The sequence below is a fragment of the Mirounga leonina genome, unplaced genomic scaffold (genome assembly GCF_011800145.1).
Source record: "Mirounga leonina isolate KUSES-001 unplaced genomic scaffold, KU_Mleo_1.0 Mir_174, whole genome shotgun sequence".
In the NCBI taxonomy this organism is placed as follows: domain Eukaryota; kingdom Metazoa; phylum Chordata; class Mammalia; order Carnivora; family Phocidae; genus Mirounga; species Mirounga leonina.
The window spans coordinates 80,030,831-80,054,741 of record NW_023270451.1 but is presented as its reverse complement, the minus strand read 5'-3'; the positions used below and the strand labels follow the sequence as shown (position 1 = coordinate 80,054,741).

The 23,911-nt window shown below is 37.1% G+C and overlaps 1 protein-coding gene and 1 pseudogene across 5 annotated transcripts in view; one reads left to right on the top strand and one right to left on the bottom strand.

Annotated features, from left to right (window-relative positions):
- TPK1 (thiamin pyrophosphokinase 1) overlaps window positions 1-23,911 on the top strand; it is a 342,443-nt gene that overhangs the window by 164,934 nt on the left and 153,598 nt on the right. For all 5 annotated transcript variants that reach the window (XM_035021317.1, XM_035021313.1, XM_035021314.1 and 2 more), the window contains one exon: window positions 9,354-9,449. In XM_035021317.1, coding sequence (XP_034877208.1) covers window positions 9,354-9,449 — 96 coding nt within the window. The remainder of the gene's footprint in view (window positions 1-9,353; window positions 9,450-23,911) is intronic.
- LOC118021214 lies at window positions 13,307-13,738 on the bottom strand (annotated as a pseudogene).

Here is a 23,911-nt window from a genome sequence, read left to right as displayed (position 1 = left end):
TCAAAGTTCCAGACTCCCAGGAAGAAAACCAGCAGGTGCTCAGCATAAACCACATTGAATAAACAGTTTAGGCACAGTAAGCCACTGTTAGCTTTTAAGAAAAAAAAATGGGTTTTTTAGTATAGGTAACTATTTACCATTCAAGTTCTCAATTGTGAGCCACGGGCCAACCTTGCAGGCAAAGCTTTTTTAGGGTAACAGTCTGAAGCCTGCTATGTTAACACTTTGGGGCACTCTCTTCCAAAAGAACTCTGGCTCTGCTTTTAGGAAAAAAGCCATCATTTAAGACCCCACGTTGTTCTAAAAAGACTTTTGAGTTCCATTAATAGAAGTGGTGACTTTCTTGTTTGGAAAGCTATAGTTTTCATTCAATCCCATGTTGAAAGGAAAGGTTATAACACCCAGAGCAGTGAAGATTGTGCTAGATGAGAATGTTTCTCTATGTTTGGGATTGAATGGAGAATTGCAACAAGGTTAAATTGCGTTTATTCTTCTCTTGTATGCATGATCTAGAAAACCAGAAGGAGAACACTAAATTGTATCAGGCAGCCTGTTACTTGGGGTTTTTAAGAGTTGTGATATTCTTGCTGAAGAAATCATTACTTGTAGGCTGTCATTTGATGATTAAAAAAAAAATCTTTTTAGTTGAAAAGTGAATTGTTTTTAGAAGGTTGGTAAATAAAATGGAAGGAGCGATCTACCATAGTATGCTTTATACAATAAAGTGGAAAGTGGGAAATGGTTGTTTTGTGATTACATTTCTATAGAGTAAAAGACCATTTTCATACCTATATCAAGGAACATAGATCATTTAGATTCCAGTTGGATTTATCTAACTAAACTTGAGAACAAGTTTGGGCTAATTTTAGGTCTGCATCTTTGATTATCCAGAGTATGGGTCATTTTGCCCTTTATATGCTGTACTCTTAATCTGGCAGGCAGTTTCTTGTTAGAGTTCTGGTGAGTTCAGTTTAAGAATGCTTATGGAAATATTATTAATACTTTAACATATTAGTTTTTAGAAAACTCTTGAATATGTCTCCCCAAAATATTTTTTAAGTGTATATCATGCTTACATACAATAAGAAAGGCAACTTTAGCAGTAAATAGAGGAAAATAAAGTGTGTGAGAGCCTGAATTTTAAGACTCAATAAAACTTTTATCATAGCTTTAAAAAAAAACTCTTATCATTGCTTATTTACAAAAAAATCCATGTCAATATTCTAATATGATGGGATAGTAAATTATTTCATTTTCAGAGCCAACTTGAAAGATAATCTTTGATAGCTTTTTGCCTCCTTTCTTACAGCCTGTTGATTGACACTTATTTCCCCTTCCAGAAATGTCCATTTCTTTCATACTGTTCTTCACCGCTCAGTCCTCAATCTGATGAACCACTTCCCGTTTCATTCCTGCTTCACACTCCAGACTTATCTTAACCTTCTCTTCCTTGCTCTCCAACGAAGTCCTCTTTCTCTTAATCAAAGTTATTATGAAGCAAGTATAGCAATTAAACTAATTCACAGTAAGAAATTAATGATGAATTATCTTTCCTACAGTTACGTTTTAAGAAACTCTTTGCCCTCCTCTACTATTAGTGGGAATACGTATTTTTACATCCTTCCTAGAAAGCACCTTGGCAGCATATATCAAAGATCATAAACAGTTTTCTTGCTATTTCCCAGTAATTTCATTTTTTCTAATTCTAAGAAAAATAAACTGAAAGAAACACTTATACACCAAGATATTGAGCATAAGGGTAAGTTTAATAGCAGAATTGTCATGAATATAATGATAAATATTGTGATAATATTGTAAGTTAGGAAAGCAGGAAAAAGAGCGAGATAGCTAAGCATTCAGTGCCTGTTTGCAGATGTCTGAGGTCTCTACACCTTGAGCTACTAAGGAAACAACATGGGGTCAGGCAGGAGTCATGTCTGCGAAAGAGCTAAAGGATTTTCAGGTACTTAAAACTGGAGAAAACCAACTATTTTGGCTTAAACCTACCAAAATACCCAAAGTTTAATTCAGCAGGGTTGAGTACAAAGCATGGTTGGTTAAGAGTATGGGCTTCAGATCACATAGAATGGCCTCAACAGTTGTGTGACCTTGGGCAAGTAATTTAATCTCTCCAAACTTCACTCTGCATATCTTAAATGTGATCATGACATTTACCTTATTAAGGGTATAGTGGGGATTCAAGAACATAACTCATGTAAAGTGACTAAAATCTCCTATAACAAAATGTGTACTCAAATACTAGTTATAAATGTTATTTAATGAGGAAGACAGTTAATTATCAGCAGATCACAATGTTAAGATTCTAATTTTAACATACTTTTAAAATTCTCTGATTTTTCAAAGAATTGGGTTATATTTAGTTAGGAAAAATCTTAGGTTATTGAAAAGCATCTTAGATTTTATAGCTACTTACATATTGCATTTAATTATGCGAGGTGCGAGGCTATATGCAAGCCACTCCAAATAAATATTCAGAATTGGTGTGCATGGTACCTAGGAGGAAATAACACTTCTGAATTCTGAACCTTATAAACTCAGCCCATAAAGTGACAGTAGAAGTCTCAGAGCCCCATAAAATCTCTTCAGGGTAATTTGCACAAGTCCTTTCTTGTCCTGGGTAGATGGATGGGCACCAAATGACTTCACCTAAAATGAATAAGCTAATAGCAGATTTGGGAATGCTTTCACCAGACTTAATTCCTTGCCTCTTGTTTTAATGAGGACAAGTCTCTCTGTGGATATAGTGTATGAAATAAAAATTGATATGTTGTTACAATTTTTTTCAAAGGATCTGTTTTCTCTCCCATTAAAGAGTTTTAGAGGAGTCAACATACTGTAACCTGATAGGTTTTATGTGTGCTAAATGTAAAAACTAATTAACTTATATTCGTTAAATTGGCAAACAGTAAATTAATCAAGAATGACAGTCTAATGACTTTTGCATTGGTTTTTTGCAATTAGATTGATTATTGACACTCATTGCCTTGTAATAATTTCTTTTAGTTATTCAAAAATAGTTTGGTAAACATCCACACAAAGTCCTTTGGAGAATATTAACAATATGTTGCTTACTCTAGTGATCTTTGATGTGAGGTGGTCTGACTGTAGCATCTCATGTTTCTAGAGATTCTTTGGAAGTGCTGAGGTGAGCATTTGCTGTGTTCATTGCTGGGCCTGGAGCTTTATGTGCATTATCACTTGGAACCTCAGTCTCAATTTTAGTTGGCAGATTAGTTCCATTACAGATGAGGAAAATGAGGTGCAGAGAGATTTTCGTAAAGGGCTGAATCTTTATCCTTCTATTAAATTTCTCACCCATGAATAGAGTTTAGTTGTAATCACAAAAACTAACTGTGGGCCTGGAGCAGGGATCCATTGGCAAACTCCAGCCCACAGGCCAGATCTGGCCCATTGTCTGTTTTTGTACAGATGGCAAGCTAAGAAGTGTTTTTACAGTTTTAAATGGTTGGGAAAAAAATCTAAAGAAGAAGAATGTTTTATGGCATGTGAAAATTATCTTAGGCATATGACCATCGGATTTCAGTTTTATTGGAACACAGATATCCCAGTTATTCCTCTATTATCTGTAGATGCCTTCATGATACACGGGCAGAGTGAATAGTTGGGACACAGGGCCTATGGCTTGCACAGCCTGAAAGAGCTCCTCTCTCATCCTTTGCAGAAAACTGCTGATCCCTGGTCTAAGCTGATAATTGATCGTAGGCCTTTATAAGAGACTTGATTCATTACTGAATGCTTCCTACTTGCCATGCACTGTGTCGGGTTCTCGTACTGGGGATGCAGTAGCAAACAAGGACCTTCATGAGGCTTAGAGCTTAAAGCTCATAGTTTGGTTAATACTTTAATAGTAATTAGGTAGATATAATAAGTTTACATAATAAAAGTATTTGGTCATTTGAATAAAATATTTTAATATTCATAAAGTAGGCTATTAATGGTTTATAAAATAATGAAATTGGTTAATGTAATAATACAGTTATTTGGTTAATCTAAGCATTTAGCATAACCCTTATTGTTTAAACTTTTTTCTTTTTTAAAAATGTAAGTATGCCACCCTGAACATAAACCTATCTTTTTTGTTGTTTTTAATTAGAGAGGGAAAAGGAAGGGTAAGGGCAGAGGCACATGGAGAGAGGGAATCTCAAGCAGGCTTCATGCCTAGTGCAGTGGAGGGGCTCGATCTCATGACCTTGAGATCATGACCCTGATTTCATGACCAAAATCAAGAGTCAGACATTTAACCGACTGAGCCACCCAGGCACCCCTAAACCTATCTGTTTTAAATGATTTGTGATTTTACTCTGGTTAGGATCATATATTACACATATTACATACATTTTTGTGTTTGCTGTAACTATAGATGTTAGCAGTTAGCAGTTAGAAATTGAAGTGAGCACTGGGTGTTATATGCAAACAGTGAATCATGGAACACTACATCAAAAACTAATGATGTCATGTATGGTGATTAACATAACATAATAAAGAAAAAAAATCTAAAAAAAAAAAAGAAATTGAAGTGAGCTATTGTCATTCTAGGGCATATTCTGGAAACTGTTTATTGCTAAATTTTTATTAGGTTCCTGATGTCAGTTTGATTCCTTGTCACTGGTCTTAAGAAATAAATTACAACTCATTCAAGGGTATTGAATTACTAATGTAGTACTTCATAGTGCTTCATTGGTTAGCCTCCGGGTACATTGGTAGTTCTCTTTCCCTCACTGAATGTTAACTTTGTTAACACTGTTGGATTTTAATTTGTTTAATTGCATATGAAGCACTAATATTTGTCGCCACTCTAAGAATCTGTATTAGTCATGCCCTAAAACAAAAGTGTTGCATGATTTTCTTATGGCAGTGGTGCCGTAATACCTTTGGAAAAATAACAGTGCTGCTTTTCTGTGTTAGACTCGTCTAAGGCTCATCCCCATGTATGTTTTAGAGAAGCACACCATGAGTGCCATGAGGAGGAGATGGTTTTAATCCACCCATCATTTTTCTTTCCATCAAACTTCTATTGAGCGCTTGACATGCCCCGGTATCGCCCTAGCAACTGCAGTTGCGGATGTTAGTTTCCCGATACTCAGGGAGCACTGAGTCTTCCCTTCCTGACTGGAGATCATGCATTCCCAGAGTCGTTGAAAAGGATTTTGCTAGATGACAGCTTTTGCCTCTGTGTGTGTGTGTGTGTGTATGCGATTTGCTCCACTTCAGTTCACTTTCTCCATGACCGCACTCCCTCACACGTAAAGTTCTACAAGTAACTTAAGTTTGCTGATTTTTCGTCTTTAGTCTCCTCCACTCTGCTAATTTATCATGTTGACAGTAGGGTTAATTTACCTTATTTGTAGCTTTTCTGCATCTTTCTGCACCTTTTATATCTGCACCTGTCATTTTAATGTGAACTCATGATACTTCCTTGATATTGTAAATTATTTCAATTTCTTAATATGTATTTTCTATTATAATACGATTCTCAACAGTGCAGTTTTTTGATGTTCATTATACTTCTATGGAGGAGAAGCTAATGTAATCAATCAGTAATTTTCCAAGTATCTCATTGCAGTGTATTGTGGTTGGCTCTACTTTAGAGTGTAGCTTAGCCCCAAAACCAAAATGAGATTTCAAATGCCCACATTATCCCTACTATTCAACAAAAACAAAGGAGCAATTTAGGGATGAATAGAAGACTGACTTTCTTTCAAGCACTTACTGGATAGTGGTGAAGTATGGCTAGGAGTTTCTTAGTATGGAAAGAGGAAGAAAAAGAGCCTCCCCTTATCTTGGCTCCCTTTCTCACATTCAAACAAACATGTACTTATATTTTACATGTTTACTAATTATGATATTCGTGTTTTTATTTACCACTGGGCCATTAGTATTTGGTAGATTCCTACTTCCTCTGTACACAGTGCAGTTTAATAAAGCAATATATATCTAGTAAGCCCTTAAAAAGTAGTTGACTGGGCCTCTGGAAATTTATTTATAATTAAAGTTTCATGTGTCTTTTCCTGGTTTTGATTCATGGAATGAGAAAGACCTGGTTTTGATTCATGGAATGAGAAAGACCTAATGAGGAAGTCTGTGGTCAATTCGACACACTGGAACAGAATTTTAAAACTAGTTTGAACTTAGTTTTCCTTGCTTTTCCTTTTATATTTGGTTATAGTTTGGAGGGCATGGGGTGGGCATTGTGGTTCCTCATCTTCAGAAGACTCCTTTTAGGTTAGAACAAAATTAAAATAGCCTTGATATTTACACAGACTAAAATTTGTGACATCAATCCAAATCTTTTCCTTTTGAATTCTAGTATAAAACGAAACTAATAAAGTGTAATATTAAAAAATAATAATACGGCTTGAAAAAGTGGTGTGTCCATAAAGGGAACTTATTATTAGAATTGAGCTATTTAAATTTCTGTTTATATAATGACAAAAACGTCATGAGGCAAGTGTATAGAATGAGATTGAGCCACCTGCTGGCTCGTAAAATAATAATTTGTATCCTAAAAAATTTATTCCAAGCAACTAAGGAAAATCAAAGACAGTAACAGTTGAAACCAAAGTTTCCACTCAAACATTGGTATGTTAAAGGTGCTTTAAGGAGTTTTGCAGTTTATGCTTTGGAAGGTTTCTGTATATTCTTAAGTATATATACATCTGTTAGAAAGCTAATATTAGAAACCATTTATTGGAAAGTGATATACTTACTTGGCTAAATTTCCTAGCTTTTTGTATCTTCTAAGTCCTTGGATTAGTGTGAGTTTTTGTTTTGTGTTTTAAACATCTAATCCACTGAAATTCTTCACAGTACCCAGGGCTTCTGACTCTAATAAATGGAGTCTTACTGTATATCCTAAATAATTATAAATAAATATATAATAGGTGAGCATCACTTGATACCTTAGAGCATTTCTGCATTTTTCCTTGTCTGCAGGATTTTGGTAGTTTATCTTTGGTTTTATATTTCTCCTCTTTTAGATGTTAATATGTTATCATAAGACCCAGAAAACAGTAAAAACATCTTTAGTTGGCCAAAGGCCTGGTATTGCACTTTGGCTGATACTTTGTTTTGCCAGTCTCCTTTCTAGTGTTGTAAACTGCCCTGTGAGGGCAGTTGGGGCTGTTTGCACTTCTAGTGAATTCCTTCTCAATCTGTGATGAGATTAGAATCATTTAAACTCATGACAATTCCAAGAATCTATGGATGGCTGATAAACACCTCAGTTAGAGTCAGTAGAAGTTCTTGGTTTAGACACAGTCCGCATTATTTAGTTCTGGTAATCTGTCTCCATGTCCTGACTTACACTTTTTTGTGTGTGTGTCTTAAATTGATGAGGTAAAGCCTTGCTCATATGTTTTGGAAAAGCTCATAGCTTTTCTCGTGATACCATTCTTACGGAACCAACTCTGGAGATGTTATATGACCTTTTTGTATCCGGTATCTAGGTATTTATTCCCACATCATCAGAGTAAAGAAGTAGGATTTTTAGATGTGACATTGTTGCACCCAGTTGTCCAGGGTTTAGCAGATCAATTTAAATCTCTCATTTTTATTTTCTTAATCTACAAAATATTATAGTGGGACCAGATTATTTCTTGGGTTCTCATTCACTATAATTTTTCCTATGGATCTGTGTTGATTCTGTGAGGATAACTGTGAACGTAAACAATGGTCTGTTAATCGTCTATTGTATTATTGCTATTTCAATTTGCCTTTTTCATTTTGTTTCCTTTTGCTGGAGTGATTATTTATATGGTCAGCACTAAAAAGATGAAAATGATTTCCCATTGTTAAAATGCAGTATTTAGCAGTAAGATACCATGCTCTCCTACTTCTTTGCCAGTATACGTTTTTATTCCTCAAGAATATTAGTTAAACATTTATTGAATACTTACCATGTAGCAGACTGATGCCCTGCACTAGAAGTAGTAATGCGTGAAACATAATTCCTGTCCTCAGGGGACTTTCAGTATAGTGATTTTTGTTTGTTTGTTTGTTTGTTTGTTTGTTTGTTGACAATCTAATCTCCTCAGCCCTGATAATTTCCCTGTAGGTTCTGGCATATTCTTATATCTTTTTTCTAGGAATGTTAACCTGAGACGAGTCAACTTCTTTATGCCCTTTATGTGATTATAGTAAATTTCAATGTTCTCTTAGGGTCAGAAAAGTACATGTCAACGATTTTGTAAAAATGACATATATATCTTTTAGGGCATAGTATATTTCTGAATGATGAGAAATTAATTTTTTCATTGGTCCCTACCTTGTAGGATAGTAGTCATAAATGAATGAAGCCCAGGTTGAGCTTGACACATTTAGAGAGACCTTGAAGTTAAAGAAGAACCTTTAAATCTACTGAGAACAGTTCTTAGAATAATTTAGGAGGCAGTATGGGTGTTTCGTATCCTTGAAAAGTCTTTGAATGGCAACTTTATATACTGGATTATATTTAACTTCCCCTTGCTCAGCTGTTTATGAGAGACCACGAATTGTTACATTTGTGAATTAAGTTACGGTTTTACACACCTTTGCCTTTGTTAAGACAGTGGAGGAAAGGGGGTCATTTCAGAAATACTGTTGCTCTAGCTGAGTTCACAGTGCTAACAAGCTGGCGCTGTCGTAGCTTCATAGTTGTAAGTATATGCCTGGTTTTCCGCTAGGTAAGGTCTCTGGTGTAGAAGAGGCAAAGACCATATAAATTCACTTCATTATTTCCAAAAGGTAATCCAAGAGACATATTTATGCAAGTGTAGCTTTTCATGCTGCTTTGTACTTTGGGTAAGAAAGGTGCTGTAAAGGAATTTTATAGACCAGCTGACTTGATTTTACTTAAAATGTAGTTTTATCGTTAGTTCAATATTAATGAGTTTTTCCACTCATGTAAGTAAACTTAGGAGGTCCACTTAATTCAGACTTTTTTTTTTTTTTAGAAATAGTTTCATTTCAACTTCAGGTAGTTTTACTGTGAATATATTTTATAATACTTGTACCAGAGTCCTTATGTTAATCTCGAATGTCATCACAGCAGTGATTCTTAAAGACCATTAATGTAGTATAAATCTGCACTTTCGTTGAGTAAAATGATTGTCATAATCAGACCATTATTGTGATATTCTAACACCATTTCTGAGATGTCTTGTTATGTGAAATAAAAAAGATAATGATAATGATACTAATGATTGGGGTATAATACAGGCATAATAGGCTATATCTGTTGATACCTTGTCTGTACTTTTATAGCGTTTGATCTTGTCATAATAAGGCTGCCATCATTACGAATTCTTAACTTTTCTCTTACTTTAAACACATAGGGATGTGAGATTATTTCAACGCCTGACCAAGACCATACCGACTTTACCAAGTGTCTTGAACGGCTCCAAAAAAAGATGGAAGAAAAAGACTTACAGGTAAAATACACACCGTTTTGGTGGTTAAGAGTCTTAGTACCAAGGGTGTGAAAGATCCTGCTTAAAGTTTTTACTCCTCTGAAGTGATTAGTTACTCTTGTGCGAATGTTTTGGCTGTCACATTTTTCCTGTATATCGAATAAATCTGTACTTAGCTGCCAAAGTATTAATGTGCACTTAAATCAGAGGTCAAAGATTCAAATGCCTTATAGTGATGAAGTCACAAAATGGGTGAAGTGGACCTTATATAAAGTAGTTGAGACTGCAGCTCATTCTTGGCCTAAAATGAGTAGCAACTTTTCATCTCTCATTCATCGTTTCCATGAAGACCTGTTTGTGTTTTCTTTTTGTATGTGTGTTTAAATATTGTGAGGGCAAAACAAACAAACGTGGCCTATATTTGGCCCATGAGTCATCATTACAAACTCTTACATAAACAAACAAAACATGATCAACTTTTTTAAATCAGAGAAGAGTCTGCTACTTTGCATTTGTGGACTCTAAGGTATTCAATGATTCTCACCTAGCATCCAAGCATTTAATAACACTAGTTAGCTAGTATACACGTTTATATTTTATTATATTTCACAATTTTTCTTGGTACTTGAAATAATATGCAAAATATTTTTTAAGCCAGTGTTTAGTGAAGATCAACCAAATTAAGCCTGAAGCATTGAATGGCAATTGACCATTCTTTTACTGGCAGAAGCAGGAGGGTAAGCTGAGGTGCACGATCAGATTTGTAATTTTAAACTAAGAAAAGTAGCAAAACACCTTTGTACATTAAAATGCTTTTGATGGTACAAATAACAAGAAGTACATTTCAACCTGGCCTCAATAGTCAGATAGGTAGTCTTCAGATACAACTCAGATGTCTTGTCTGTTTCTTTGATTGTCTTCATTCTGCTTCGTAGGCTTTGTCTCTAGTATGGTGTAGCATTTTAGCAGCATTTTAGTCCTTCACGTATAGGGGGATTAAAGGAGTAGGGACATCACTTCCCGTCATCATCATCAAACTTCAGTCCTGAGATCTCTCCATTAGGCCACTCGTGGTTTTGGCAACATAGGATGAGAGTACCCTGATTGTCTTGGACTGGAGCCGGGATTGAGATCCATCCACCTGTCTCATGCAGACTAATACCTATGTGGCAGGACAGCAGAGGTGTTGGAGGGGCAGACCTAAGAAAAACTTACTCCCTCACAAAAGTTTTTCAAAGATTGCTTTTGGCATATATTTACTAAGTTGAGGTAGTAGATCCTTTTCTGTCTTTGAAGACAAGCCTTGTTAATTATCCTAATTGACAAGTAGCACATTGTACAAACTGAACAAAATTGAGTGAACATTTCCCATCTCTGTTGTAGCTTGAACTATACCAAATGTATTGTGCTATTTCCAGCAATAAATTGCTATAATTAAATATTTGTTTAACGAAAACAGAACACAGCCCATTGAGAGTTATCTGCTTCATCCAGACATAGTTTCTTAGAAAAGAAATTGTAAATTCTTCACAACTGGTGTTTCAGTTTTCCTAGCATCAACACTGAAATTATTGAAAGCTGGGAATGCAATTATGTGTGTAAAATTGATAGTATCTGTAATACAGTATTTGGTCATTAAGTCTGAAAATAAATAATAGTATCTCAAACTTAACGCTGAAATTCAGAGAGCGCCTTAAACTGAGGGAAGAGGGTGATCAGGTATCAGGTGTATATGATCTGCGAAACTAATCTGGTAAGGTCTTGGATGATCCAATAGGGAGGACAGAATCAAGACCTGTTAGAGCAGTCGTGCATTGAGCAGAAAGGACCAGACCCTCCTACCCCCATTGTGGTTAGTCACGAGCTACAAGCTGTCAGGGAAGGGTGTGGCCTTGGTGGCCCACTTTGCTGTATCCTGGAGTTGCCACTGGGCCATGACAACCAGCTGGCCCCCTCACAGCGCTAGCGAGTTCTTTCTAGGGGGAAAAGGAGCAGTGCACTTCCACGGCTGCCTCAGGCCCCTGGCATGATTTAGGCCCAGCATGTTCTCCAGCCTCGTCTTGTACTACTATTTCTCTTTGGAAAATATACCCTAGTCCCTCTCCTTCTCTGCCTTAGGTGTTGTCTCCTCTGCCTAGATTGTTTTTGCATATCATTTGAATATTTTTCGAATTTTTCTTTCTCTTCATCTGTCCCACAATGGCAAAATAGGTGAGGTCATTAAGGAGGCCTTCTCTTCCCCATTCCTCCAGGTTAGTTTCTGCCACTCTATGTATCTGTACCCCCTTTGTTCTCCTTCAAGGCACTCTGAACACTTCCAGTAATTGTGTTGGTTATTTCTAATTGTTTGCTGGAAGCCTTTCTTCCCAGCCTGACCATATAGCCCACAAAGCTGGGACAGATCTGTCTTGTTCATGCCTGAACAACAGCCCCTTGCATGGAAGAGGTGCTTTGTGACTGTTGAATCTGTGTTGTGCACTATGGGAACACACAGGGGAGTTGAATACAACACAGGTAGGGGAAGGGCTTCTTAGAGAAGGGCTGAGACATCATAAACGGATAGGGGTTGCATGGCAGAGGGAAGAAGAGTGTTCTAGGATAGATACCTCAGTACTCAGGGAGGATGGATAGCTCTTCAGTGAACCAATGGCAGGGAGTTTGAAGAGTTCTAAGATGGACAACAGTGTGATTAGTTTGGTGTTTTAAAAAGCATCGTTGGATAAACTGAAGGCTCCATGACTCACAACAAAAACCTTGTGGTTTCCTTAATATAACCTTCAGGTTACAGTAAATCTGATGAAATAGAGTGTGAGCTTCCACTCGACTTTACATTTAACCTGGAGATACAGCATTTCATTTGATTTAATGTAATAGCAAGAGAAAGGCTAAATTAGAAAGACTAGCAAGGAAAGTAATAAAAGATGCTCCTACCCCCAAGTGAGATCATCTTGAGATGAGGGCTGTTCAAAATTTCTACTTAAAATGCACATAAACTACTTAGAAATATCTTTTATACTTCACCTAATAAGTCCTATCAAATTATCATACATTTGTATTTCTACTTACTAAATTATAAATATGAATTTGTCATCAAAGTGTCTATATTTGTAAGAACTTATCTTACTGACACACTTTAAAATGTTAGTTATAAGATAAATAAAATTAATATTTAATATGTTAAGAAACCGTACTATGTAACATCTTAGAACTTTATAGAATTTGAATTAGTCTGTCCTTACCCTGAAGGAGCTTACTATCCAGAACATGTGCTTAATTTTTTAGAATTTCCCTAAATCACTACATTTATTTATCTATTTTAAACATATTTACCCTCAACTTTTATTCTTTTGCAAAAGGATTCACCAATACATGTGACTTTTTAATGCTTTGCTTTCATGTTACCACATTATTTATCTGTAACTGAGTCATGAATAATACATTATTAGGATGCCATCTGATATGACTGGATCTTCAAAGAGCACATATATTTTCTGATGTCATGATGCATCCTTGAGATCTAAACCTTTGAATTCAGTGGAAAACATTAAAAGCTATTGCTCCAACTTTCTAAAAATGTAAGATGCATGTTGTTTAGGAAGAAGCAAAACAAATCTAGATTATAAGGCCCTGAGAATAACAGGCCTCCTAAAATACAGTTGGAGTATTTCCTACTATTATATGATGACAGAATTCTGTATTTCAGTCTCTGAGGTTTTATTTTTTATTTTTATTTTATTTTATTTTTACTGGCTGCTTGGAGTTTATTTTCCACTTGGTACAGGCACACAGTTCCAGGGTGTGAGGAAGACTTGCGTGTGGCTTGGATAGTAAAGAGTGGGATTCTCACAACTTCGTTTTTGGTGTTTTGCTATTTTGATATAAAAGAACCCAATTGCTTCTGCTTGTGGCAGCCTGCCTAGTCTATGGGGTAGGGAGGGGGGGTCCAGCACCTCCTGAAGCCTGGTGGTGGCCACTCAGGATGGCGGCCTGGTGTTGGCTTTGCCAGGCTGGTCACCAAGGTGCTTCCTCATGGCTTCCAGAGCCAAGTCGTGGTTGATGGTGCTGCTGGAGACTTGAGGAGATTCCGAGCGTTCTGGGGACTCCAACACTGTAGCCATGAACGGGAGAGTGGACTTCCCGAAGAAGAAACTTGCCCACCAGTGACCGGGGTCAGCCCTGGGGTGGTGAGGGATGGCTTCCCCAGCGTACTCTGCACGTCTGCAGGAGCTGTTACTAGAAGGGGAGCCTGGGCAGTGGGGGTGATAGTCGTGGGTGGCCACGAGCGAACCGCTGGAGGGGATGGCTGCCATGCTGTCGCTTGTGGGCTGGTGGAAACCTGCGCATGCAGGGATCAGGGTGCCCCTCCGGTCACCCTCTGCCCCTTGGGCAGGGTGTTCCCCGCTTGGGCTAGTCTCTGAGGTTTTAAACACAGATTTAATATTAAACAAAATTTGGGCAGAAAAGTTGTCCTTAATTGCACACTGTTGGTTGTATAGATTTAAATGCATACTAGTTTAATTTGTTGAAACTTTAATACATTTTATCCCCCTTGTCCCATGTTATTTTTTTAATTAATTTTTCAATCAAATAATGTAGGATGTGGAAAAAGTACTATATGAATAAGAGCTAATGCCTAAATTTTATGCACACAAATATTAATAACTACAATTAAATACTACATAAAGACTATGGGATTATTACATATTAAGTTTTTTTTAATTATTTTAATAGACTGAGCAAATATTGGATTGTGACTTGTATGTATTAGAATAGTTTCTGTGCATTTATGTCTGAATTGGAATTCTTGATTATTGAAATTAGGTGAGGAATATTAGTCTTTCTATTTAATTCCTACATGGTATTTCTCAGATACATTATGTTTAGACATCTGCAAATGCTATGAGTTTTAGAATACTTATGTCCACTAATTATCAGTATTGGGTTAGGTGTACATTATTGTTTTGTAATGGACTAATGGCTATGTCCATACTAAATATCTGTTGCTCCTCACTTGAAAAGGAAATTTAAGACTGTATCTGATTGGAATAATTACTCCTATCACTATAATGAGCTCTGACTCACAGGGTTGTAGGAGGAACCGTGATAGTGCTCTGAGGAGTATCTTCCAAGGATCTCTGGTGTCCTCAGTACAGTCTACTCCGATGGACCCGTGTCTTCGGCAAGATTCTAGTTTCATCTAAAGCAGAATTTAATACATCTGTTGTGTGTGTCAACGTGTATTCTGGAAAAGGATGAAAACTAACTTCACAGTAGAGATACTTGGCAGATACCACCTTAATCAAGTAATCAATCAATGTCAACAATAATTCTTGTTGATAACACATGCCCCTCTAGATAACGTACAGGGTGCTAAGGGCACTTGTGAGTTTCTGCCCTAAAACCCCTAATCCCAGTTTCATCTTTGAAAAGAAATCAGAGAACGTCAAATTGAATATTATTCTCCTGAATACCTGACGAGTATTTTCAATTTTCATGACAGATAAGGAAAGATCAAAAAATTGTCACAGACCAGAGGAGATGAAAGAGACATGAAAACTAAATGCAGTGTGGCTTTCTGATTTGTCCCTGAACTGGAACAGGGCATTAGCGGAAAACTGGCAAAATGCGAACAAAGCCTGGAGTTTAGTTACTAGTAGTAGTCATGAAGGTTAGTTGGAAGGTAGGCAGGCAGGGACAACCCCCCCACCACCACCCCCCACCCCGCCCTAGGAGGAAACCACCTGTAAGAGGATTTTACACCCACCCTGGAAGGAGCCCTCCACCCTTTCCCACGTGATAAGTGACAAAAACCTGATTGGATGACAGGCACAGGGAGGGTTAATCAGATTAAAACATTGAGCCAACAAGCCCGTAAAACCACCTAGACTTAGAAACTCCTGTGGCAACCCTCTCGGGTCCCCTCTTTGAGAGCTTGTACTATTGCTAAACTCAATAAACCTTGCTCTGCTGCCCACCACTCTGCCTGGTCTCCCTCTTCATTCTTTGAAGTGGCGTGACCGAGAACCGCGGGCACCGAAGGAGAAAATCCTGTAACAGTATATTGGTGTCAATCTTAGGTGGAATAGGTTTGTGTCATGGTTACAGAAGATGTTAGCAATGACCGAGCCTGTGTGAAGGGTAATCCCTGTACTATCTTGGCGACTTTTCACTAAGTCTGAAATTATTCCAAAATAAGTTTACGTGAAGAAAAGATGCTCACTATTTCAAATATGCTCTAACAATCAGGTGGTATAATCTTTTTGTGATAGGACTCAGTGTTAACAGAATAAAAAGGCAAGTACTTCTTAGCACTTAGGCAAATCCAAATACCTTTTTATGAACTCTTTGACCTTTAAAGTGTTTCTTCAAAAAGTCTCAACTTGTGAGTCTCTGTTGGATATTTTGGCAACTGTTTCATGGGAAGACTATGCCTGCTTGAAAATCTTGGCTGGAAACTTGATGATCCTTAAACTGTGGTAACAGCCCACCTCCTCAAACCGCCCTGTTTCCTAAGGCATCAAAGAATGGTAGGATTTAATCAGAGAAAACTGGCATTCAATAGAATTTTTTCGGGGTTGGCTCCAGAAGGAGGAACACTGCTCATTCTTGTACTGCCTCTTTACCTGTCAAAATTGTGTGGTCTCCATGACCTGGCTCTTCCTGGAGGGACATTCTGTCACACTTCTCTGCAGTTAACTGCCTCACTGATGCCTCTCATCCAGAACCCCAAGCCTGTTTGTGACTGCTAACTGGAAAGCCACACGGATTTCATTTCAGTATCTAAAAGAAAACTCCTCATCTTTCTCGCAGAATCCCATTTTCTCTTTATTTTCTGTCCCGTGTGCTGGCACTATGTCCCACCCACCTGGCAGAAACCTGAGAGTAGCCTTCTGTTTTACTGTACCATCCCTTACCAGTTGGTCATCACTCCTTTAATTCTGTAGGCATCTCTTGTGCCCACTTTCTTCTTTCCAGTCTTACGGCTACTAGGTTAGTTCAGACCTTCATCATTTCTCACTTGGGTTATTATATTAGCTTATGTTTGACCTCATTCACTCTGTTCTCTTACTAAAACTCCTACTTTCTGTATTAACTGCATGTCTGCCTAAAATCTTTTATTGCCTCCCAGTTACTTACTCAACAAATATTTGTTCAATGAATAAATATATTTTTGGTAACATCATGGCAAACCTTAACTCAGTTCTTCTTTGAAGGGATCTTCTTAGCATTCTTGATATCATATTAATTCTCCTGCAACATGTGTTTAGATGATTTATCATCCTTGTTGTGTCTACCAATTGTGATAGTAAATATGTTTATTATTAAAAGAGTTGTTTCCAACGCATTGTGGTTTTTTGTTTCAAGTTTTTCTTTAAATTCTAGTTAGTTAACATATAGTATAATACTAGTTTCAGGTATAAAATTTTATGATTCATTATTTAAATATAACACCCAATGTTCATCCCAACAAATGCCCTCCTTAATGCCCATCACCTATTTAACACCCACACCCACCATGGCCCACCTCCCCTCCAGCAATCCTCACTTGGTTTCCTGTAGTTAAGAAGATTCTTTTATTGTTTGCCTCCTTCTCTTTTTTTTTTTTAACTTCCTTCCCCTATATTCATCTCTTTCGTTTCTTAAATTCTACATGAGTGAAATCATATGGTATTTGTATTTCTCTGACTTATTTCACTTAGCATAATACACTCTAGCTACATCCATTTTGTGGCAAATGGCAAAATTTCATTCTTTTTGATGGCTGAGTAATATTCCATTGTGTGTGTGTGTGTGTGTGTATATATGTATACACACACACACACACACACACACCCCATCTTCTTATTCCATTCATCAGTCGATGGGCATTTGGGCTCTCTCCATAGTTTGGTTATTGTTGATAATGCTGCTATAAACATTAGAAACATTGGGGTGCATGTGCCCCTTTGCATCTGTATTGTTTTATCCTTTGGGTAAATACCTAGTAACACAATTGCTGGATCACAGGGTAGTTCTATTTTTAACTTTTTGAGGAACTTCCATACTGTTTTTCAGAGTGGCTGCACCAGTTTGCATTCCCACCAACAGTGTAGGAGGGTTCTCCTTTCTCCACATCCTCACCAACATCTGTTGTTAATTTTGGCCATTCTGACAGGCATGAGGTGGTATCTTACTGTAGTTTTGACTTGTATTTCCCTGACGATGAGTGATGTTGAGCATCTTTTCATGTGTCTGTTAGCCATTTGTATGTCTTCTTTGGAAAAATGTGTATTCATGTCTGCTGCCCATTTCTTAACTGGATTATTTGTTTTTTGGTTGTTGAATTTAAGTTCTTCATAGACTGTGGATACTAACCCTCTATCACATATGCCATTTGCAAATATCTTCTCCCATTCTGTAGGTTGCCTTTTAGTTTTGTTGATTGCTTTCTTCACTGTGCAGAAGCTTTTTATCTTGATGAAGTCCCAATAGTTCATTTTTGCTTTTGTTTTCCTTGCCTCCCACCATGTGTCTAGTAAGAAGTTGGTATGGCTGAGGTCAAAGAGGTTACTGCCTGTGTTCTCCTCTAGGATTTTGATGACTTCCTGTCTCACATTTAGGTCTTTCATCCATTTTGAATTTATTTTTGTGTATGGTGTAAGAGAGTGATCTTTCTATAAAATCAGAGTAATAATCTACTTACACCAGCAGGTTATGAGGCAAAGCACTTCATTGCCTTCCACATATAAAATCCTTAACAAAAATATAACAGCAGTAGTATTAATAGTCATATATTGTTGTATACTTTAGGTCTTGTGATCTGCAACATATTTTATATAATGTACTTATATACTTAATGTATTTTGTTAATTATAGAAGATACATAATTTATATGTTATTGTGTTAATTATATTTATTTTATAAAATACATTTTATGTATTTCACAAAATACATTACAATATAAATATATCGTGCTCTTTTGATTTTACAATAAATTTCATAGATTAATATGGTTTTAGAATTAGTGTTTTTAGAAATCCCTTAAACTAGTTAGAGTTTATATCCCAGGTTCATGGACTCACCATAGCATTGTTTTGGACATACTCTGCTTTCACAAGAATTATCTTAATATTCAAAACTTGAAATAAATGGAGGACTTCTTACATATCAAGGTATGTAAGAAGAAACCGAAATGTTTCCCAGGGGATGTCTTCAACTTTCCTCATTCCCAGGGAACTGGTGAGAATGGTATCTGTGTGTTTAGTAATTGAATCCAGGAGGGAGGTGAGTTGTACAACCCAGCTAACCTTGTTTGCACCTTGCCTTGGTGCCAGCAAGAAAATGGGACGTGTGCTCTGACTTCCCTAATCCTGCAGTAGCCTTTGTGTGCCTGACGTTCACTGAGGGATGTTTAGAGTTGCAACGGCAGACTTTCTCCCTTTAGACACACTGTTGAAGCTACTGAGGATCTTCTTCCAATTGCTTTAACAAACTTTTGCATAGTACCTGTCTCGGTCGTTAGGCTTGGTTAGGTGACTAAGCTCATGGCCCCGACGCTCCAGTTTAATAGAGGACACAGATGTACATGTAACCACAGAATAACTCAGACTACAATGAATGCTGTAAGGTGCCACTGCAGGAAAGATTCAACTTGTTTTTAGTAAATTGTTTATATAGAACCCTTCTCTGTTTTACCCTTTAACTTTTCATTGGGGAAAATGGAATAATATAGTTGTTTTTCGAAGGAAATTGCAGCGCATATCCATGAGGCCTTCCGTGACCTCACTTTTTAAATAACACCCCTCACCCTGCCTCCTCTCCCGTTCTTTGGCTCAGCAGTCCTCATCCCTTTGTCTGCTGGGTCTTCTCTATCACATCTGTCACCGTCTGACATACTATATATTTAGGAAGTTTGTTTCTGTTACATATCCACTCATGGAAATGTAAATATCATGTGGGCAGGTAATTGTACATGCTCATTCTCTGCCACGTTCCCAGGACCTACGACAGCACCTGGCTCACGGTGGGCACTCCATAGATATTTACTGTATGAATGAATGTGCACAGATGGAAGAATCCTTTTTCAGCAAGCCCTTTTTATCAAATGTTGGTAAATTTTATTAAGTAAATACTTTAATGAGGCTTATTCTACTGCTCCAGCTCTTATCCCATTATAATTGAAAATTTTTTGGCTTTGTCAGTAAATGGAGCTATTATTCAATCTTTTATACTTTTGGTTTTTCTCTTCATATTATGGGTAGGGGAGGATATATGTGTTGTATGTAATTAAAAATGGTACATGTAATGCCTTCTTTACATGTTATTAATTGATATTTTACTTCTAGAACCTGCTGCTTTTTCTAAGTTCTAAGTTACTCGTAAAAGTTGAAAGCTAAAAAATGAAAATACATAGCGATTGTCTCATGAGCCTTTACCATTGTGAGCTTGATAAGGATAAATCTTGCCGACTTCCTTGAAGTCATACTGAAAGCAGTACCATTCAATTCCAACATCTGCTGGATAGCTGAGTCCTTGTAAGACTTAGATGACAACTTTCTCTACCCATGCCCATCTACCTCAAAGCAATGTTGTAAACTTAATAATTTTTATGATTTCTAGAAAGTAACACATGTATACATATAGACAAATTCAGCTATACTTAAGTATGTCTCCACAAAACACCTCTTGTTTTTTTAGTGTATAACCAGCATTGTTTTCTTTGTCAAATGCCAGAGTAACCACTTACATATCCAGGTTCTGGAACAGGTGCTGTGCAAGTTAAGTATCAGACAAGGAAGGAAGGGAGGGGAAGGAAGGTATTCTGGGCATTGAGCGAAGAAGCAGGCTGTTTCCTAGATCATTTTGGAGAAGCCTTCAAACGAGAAATGCACATCTCTGTTTTCCCTTCTTCTCAGAGACCAGCAATCTTTTTTATAGTGCTGTGTAACAAGAGAAAATAGATAGACCCAGTGCTTTGTAGTGACTCGGGAGCTGTTGCTATGGATATAAAAAGCTTACTGCCTTGGCGGCTGTGGCAGCCTAATCCATCCCTGCCAGAGGAGAAGTGTGCTTTTTAGGCCCCGGGACAAGGGTTAAGTTTATTTGCTTACCAGGAATATCAGTTGGATGACTCACTTGCCAGATAAAATTTCTTATTAATGCAGAGAATTGCAGATATGGTTGGTATGATGCTCCTCTGCAGAAGACATGCTGACCTTACATGAAAAGGACTATTTTATTTTGAATTACTGCACTGCGGAAGTTGCAGAATCTGCAGATAGAGGAGGAGGAAACAATGTCTTGAGGACTTCTGTAAGAATAACGCACATATAATGGAATATCCTGAAATTGCATGGTAGATTCAAAAATTTCTCCTTATTCTGTAAATCCCTTAGTGAGACATTTGTGGTCATACCTACATCCATAATTGTGATTGTCCACAATAGTAAAAATAACTGTATTTGTAAGAAATGATTTGCATATAGTTTAAGTAATGACTGAAGAACAAAAAGGACGTTACTGCTAATCTCAGGGATGTACATATGAGATCAGTGTATTTTCAGTGGTAGTTAATTAAGTGATCAGGAGAAGAGAAATGTATACATAGAAATACGTTCTTCTTTGTGTTAGGTGATGAGCGTAAGTATCTCAGGAAGTCTCATTTAAATCAGCAGAGAAGTTGCAATTTGTATAGTATTCACTTTCCATTCTTCTCCTCTCTTAGTAGCCAGAAGTAGAAAATGTCATTCTGTTCCCATGACTGTCTGCTTTCCCAGAGCAGTTCTGCTTAGCATTCCACGGTCAGCGTGCTTGTCCATAATGGCAAGTGGCATACTAAAATCCAGATGGCTGAGTAGAAGTCAGGTGATTTCAGCACCTTTCCTGGATCCACAGTGTACCTTCCCCTTCAACATGTATATTAATTTATGTAATTTCCAATACAAACAACTGGATCGAGATATTTTGAAACACTTTAGGAAATAGGAATATCTGAATGCAAAGTACACTGATTACATTTTAATTCTGTCTTCTCATCCATTTCTACTAGAGATTTTATTTTATTTTAAAGATTTTATTCATCTATTTGACAGAGAGAGACACAGCGAGAGAGGGAACACAAGCAGGGGGAGTGGGAGAGGGAGAAGCAGGCCTCCCGCGGAGCAGGGAGCCCGATGTGGGGCTCGATCCCAGGACCCTGGGATCATGACCCGAGCCGAAGGCAGACGCTTAACAACTGAGCCACCCAGGTGCCCCTCTACTAGAGATTTTATTTTTGTTTTATTTTTTTTAAGATTTTATTTATTTATTTGATAGAGATAGAGGGAGAGCACAAGCAGGGGAGCGGCAGGCAGAGGGAGAGGGAGAAGCAGGCTCCCCGCCGAGGAAGAAGCCCGATGTGGGGCTTGATCCCAGGATCCCGGGACCATGACCTGAGCCAAAGGCAGCCACTTAACCGACTGAGCCACCCAGGTGCCCCTCTACTAGAGATTTTAGATGCTTATAAAATAGACACTAAATATTCTGATTCTTTAAAGCATTCATATAAATAAATTATTTCAGAAAGAAAATTATTAAATGTTTTATCACAAATTACACTCAGTTTACTATGATGCTGTCGGATATGGAATACATTTTGCAAAATGTAAATAATAGCATTGCTTATAACATTAAGGTGAAGCAGAGGATGATGAGATGATCAGCTATTTTGTGTACATGTATTAGGTAAAGTACACTTACTCACTTTGCAAAAAATTAAGCTTTAAGTAATTAATGTCACTGCAGTAACAATTTTAACATTCTCATTTGGCATTATAAAATGGTCAAATGCATATCTAGAAACCAGAGTGTTAATGACCAAGTGCAGAATTTGCAGTCAGAATGTTCTCTATTCTCCCAGAAGGTGGGAAGGGAATAACTAATATAAACTATTTATATTGCTCCAGATTGCAAAACCTAAGGATGGCATGACAGCAAGTCTGATAGCCACCTATTTTAAACTGGTCAATAAAAAATGAAGAGAGTTTTATACCACTAAACTTTGGGACAATAATGCACTCAAAGTACTGCAAATAGCTAAATCCAATCCATCTAGACATGGAAACCAAGAGTTTCATTTATCACTTTGGACAAGAATATGCAGCGAAGACTTCTTTTATGGTTGAAGCAAAGCAAGAAATATTGTTGTGTAAAAACGAATCCTGATGATGCAAGAGAGGATAATTGCTATTAAGAAATGATCTGCCAGTGCAGAAGTACTCATCATCTGGGAACAAAGCATTTTTTACCAAAGTCAGTCTGTTTGCAGAAAGGTTTGGACAATTACCTGTCTCTTCTCACCTCGCTCAGTAGGTGAAAATGACTAAAGAAAGTAGGTACAGGTTCATGTCCCAGTTTCCACAGAATGGGAAGAATGACTGCTTAGTGCTCTTTCAAATATTCAGCTTCTACAGGGAAACATGTATGTTAGAGAGTTTTTAGCCAGAGTGAAAAGTATCTGGTCTGTGTTAAACAGGAGGCTCAAGAACGCAGAATGGAATTTTTTCATTCTTCTACCGAGCAATCATTTAGCTTCTGTGGACAAAATCATATAATGCAAATTGTAATAGCCTTTCAAACTCTACTTCCAAATAGCTGATTCTTTCTGAATATGCTATAAATGATCTTTTGATTTTTTATTTTACACTAAATACCAACTGTGTTGAAGATGCTATGTGAGGTATTCTGGCTATTCTAAACCACAAGTAATACATTTTTCCATTTCTCAGGACCCCAACAATTCAAAAGGAACACCTTTGTGAATACCTTTTCCCTAGAAATATCTTCATATCCTGATAATGTGAGAGGTTTGGAGACCATAATTACCTCCAGTAGACTTATAATATCCATGTACTTATTTATACAAACTGTGACTTTATGTAATTTTACTTACTCATAAATATATTCCTGACTCTTCAAAGAGTTTAATTTTCAGCAGAGATAATAGAATAAAATCATGTAAAAAAATCCATTAGTGTGTTTATTTATTCTATCCAACTCTCCTTGGCACTCACTTCCTGATACAGAAAAATGTGAACACATGCAAATTAGCTCTTGCCATCCCTTGGTGTATTTACTTGGGAAGGAAAAATAATGCATTTCCACATTTTTTGTATATATCACCGTGTTGTTTTGTTTATATGGAAAAGATGTCTCATCCCCAGGGATCTCATTGATAATGGCTTGAACCTATAGTCCAGTTAATAAAGGATATATTAGTACTCAGGACAGATCTGTGAGGAAAGACAGAACTACTACTAAAATCAGACTGGAAATGTTTAACTAAAAAAATTCAAAGCTTTGTCTGGGGCCAACCAAAAGAGTATTGCATTATTATGGGAATGAACTCATTGTCCTTTACTCTCTCATGACCAGGGTACCTGACATTAAAGTGCTTCAGGCATTCTTCATGGCAAGTCTGAGAGCCAACAAAGAAAAATTCAAACACTGTGTGCAGAAAGAACTCT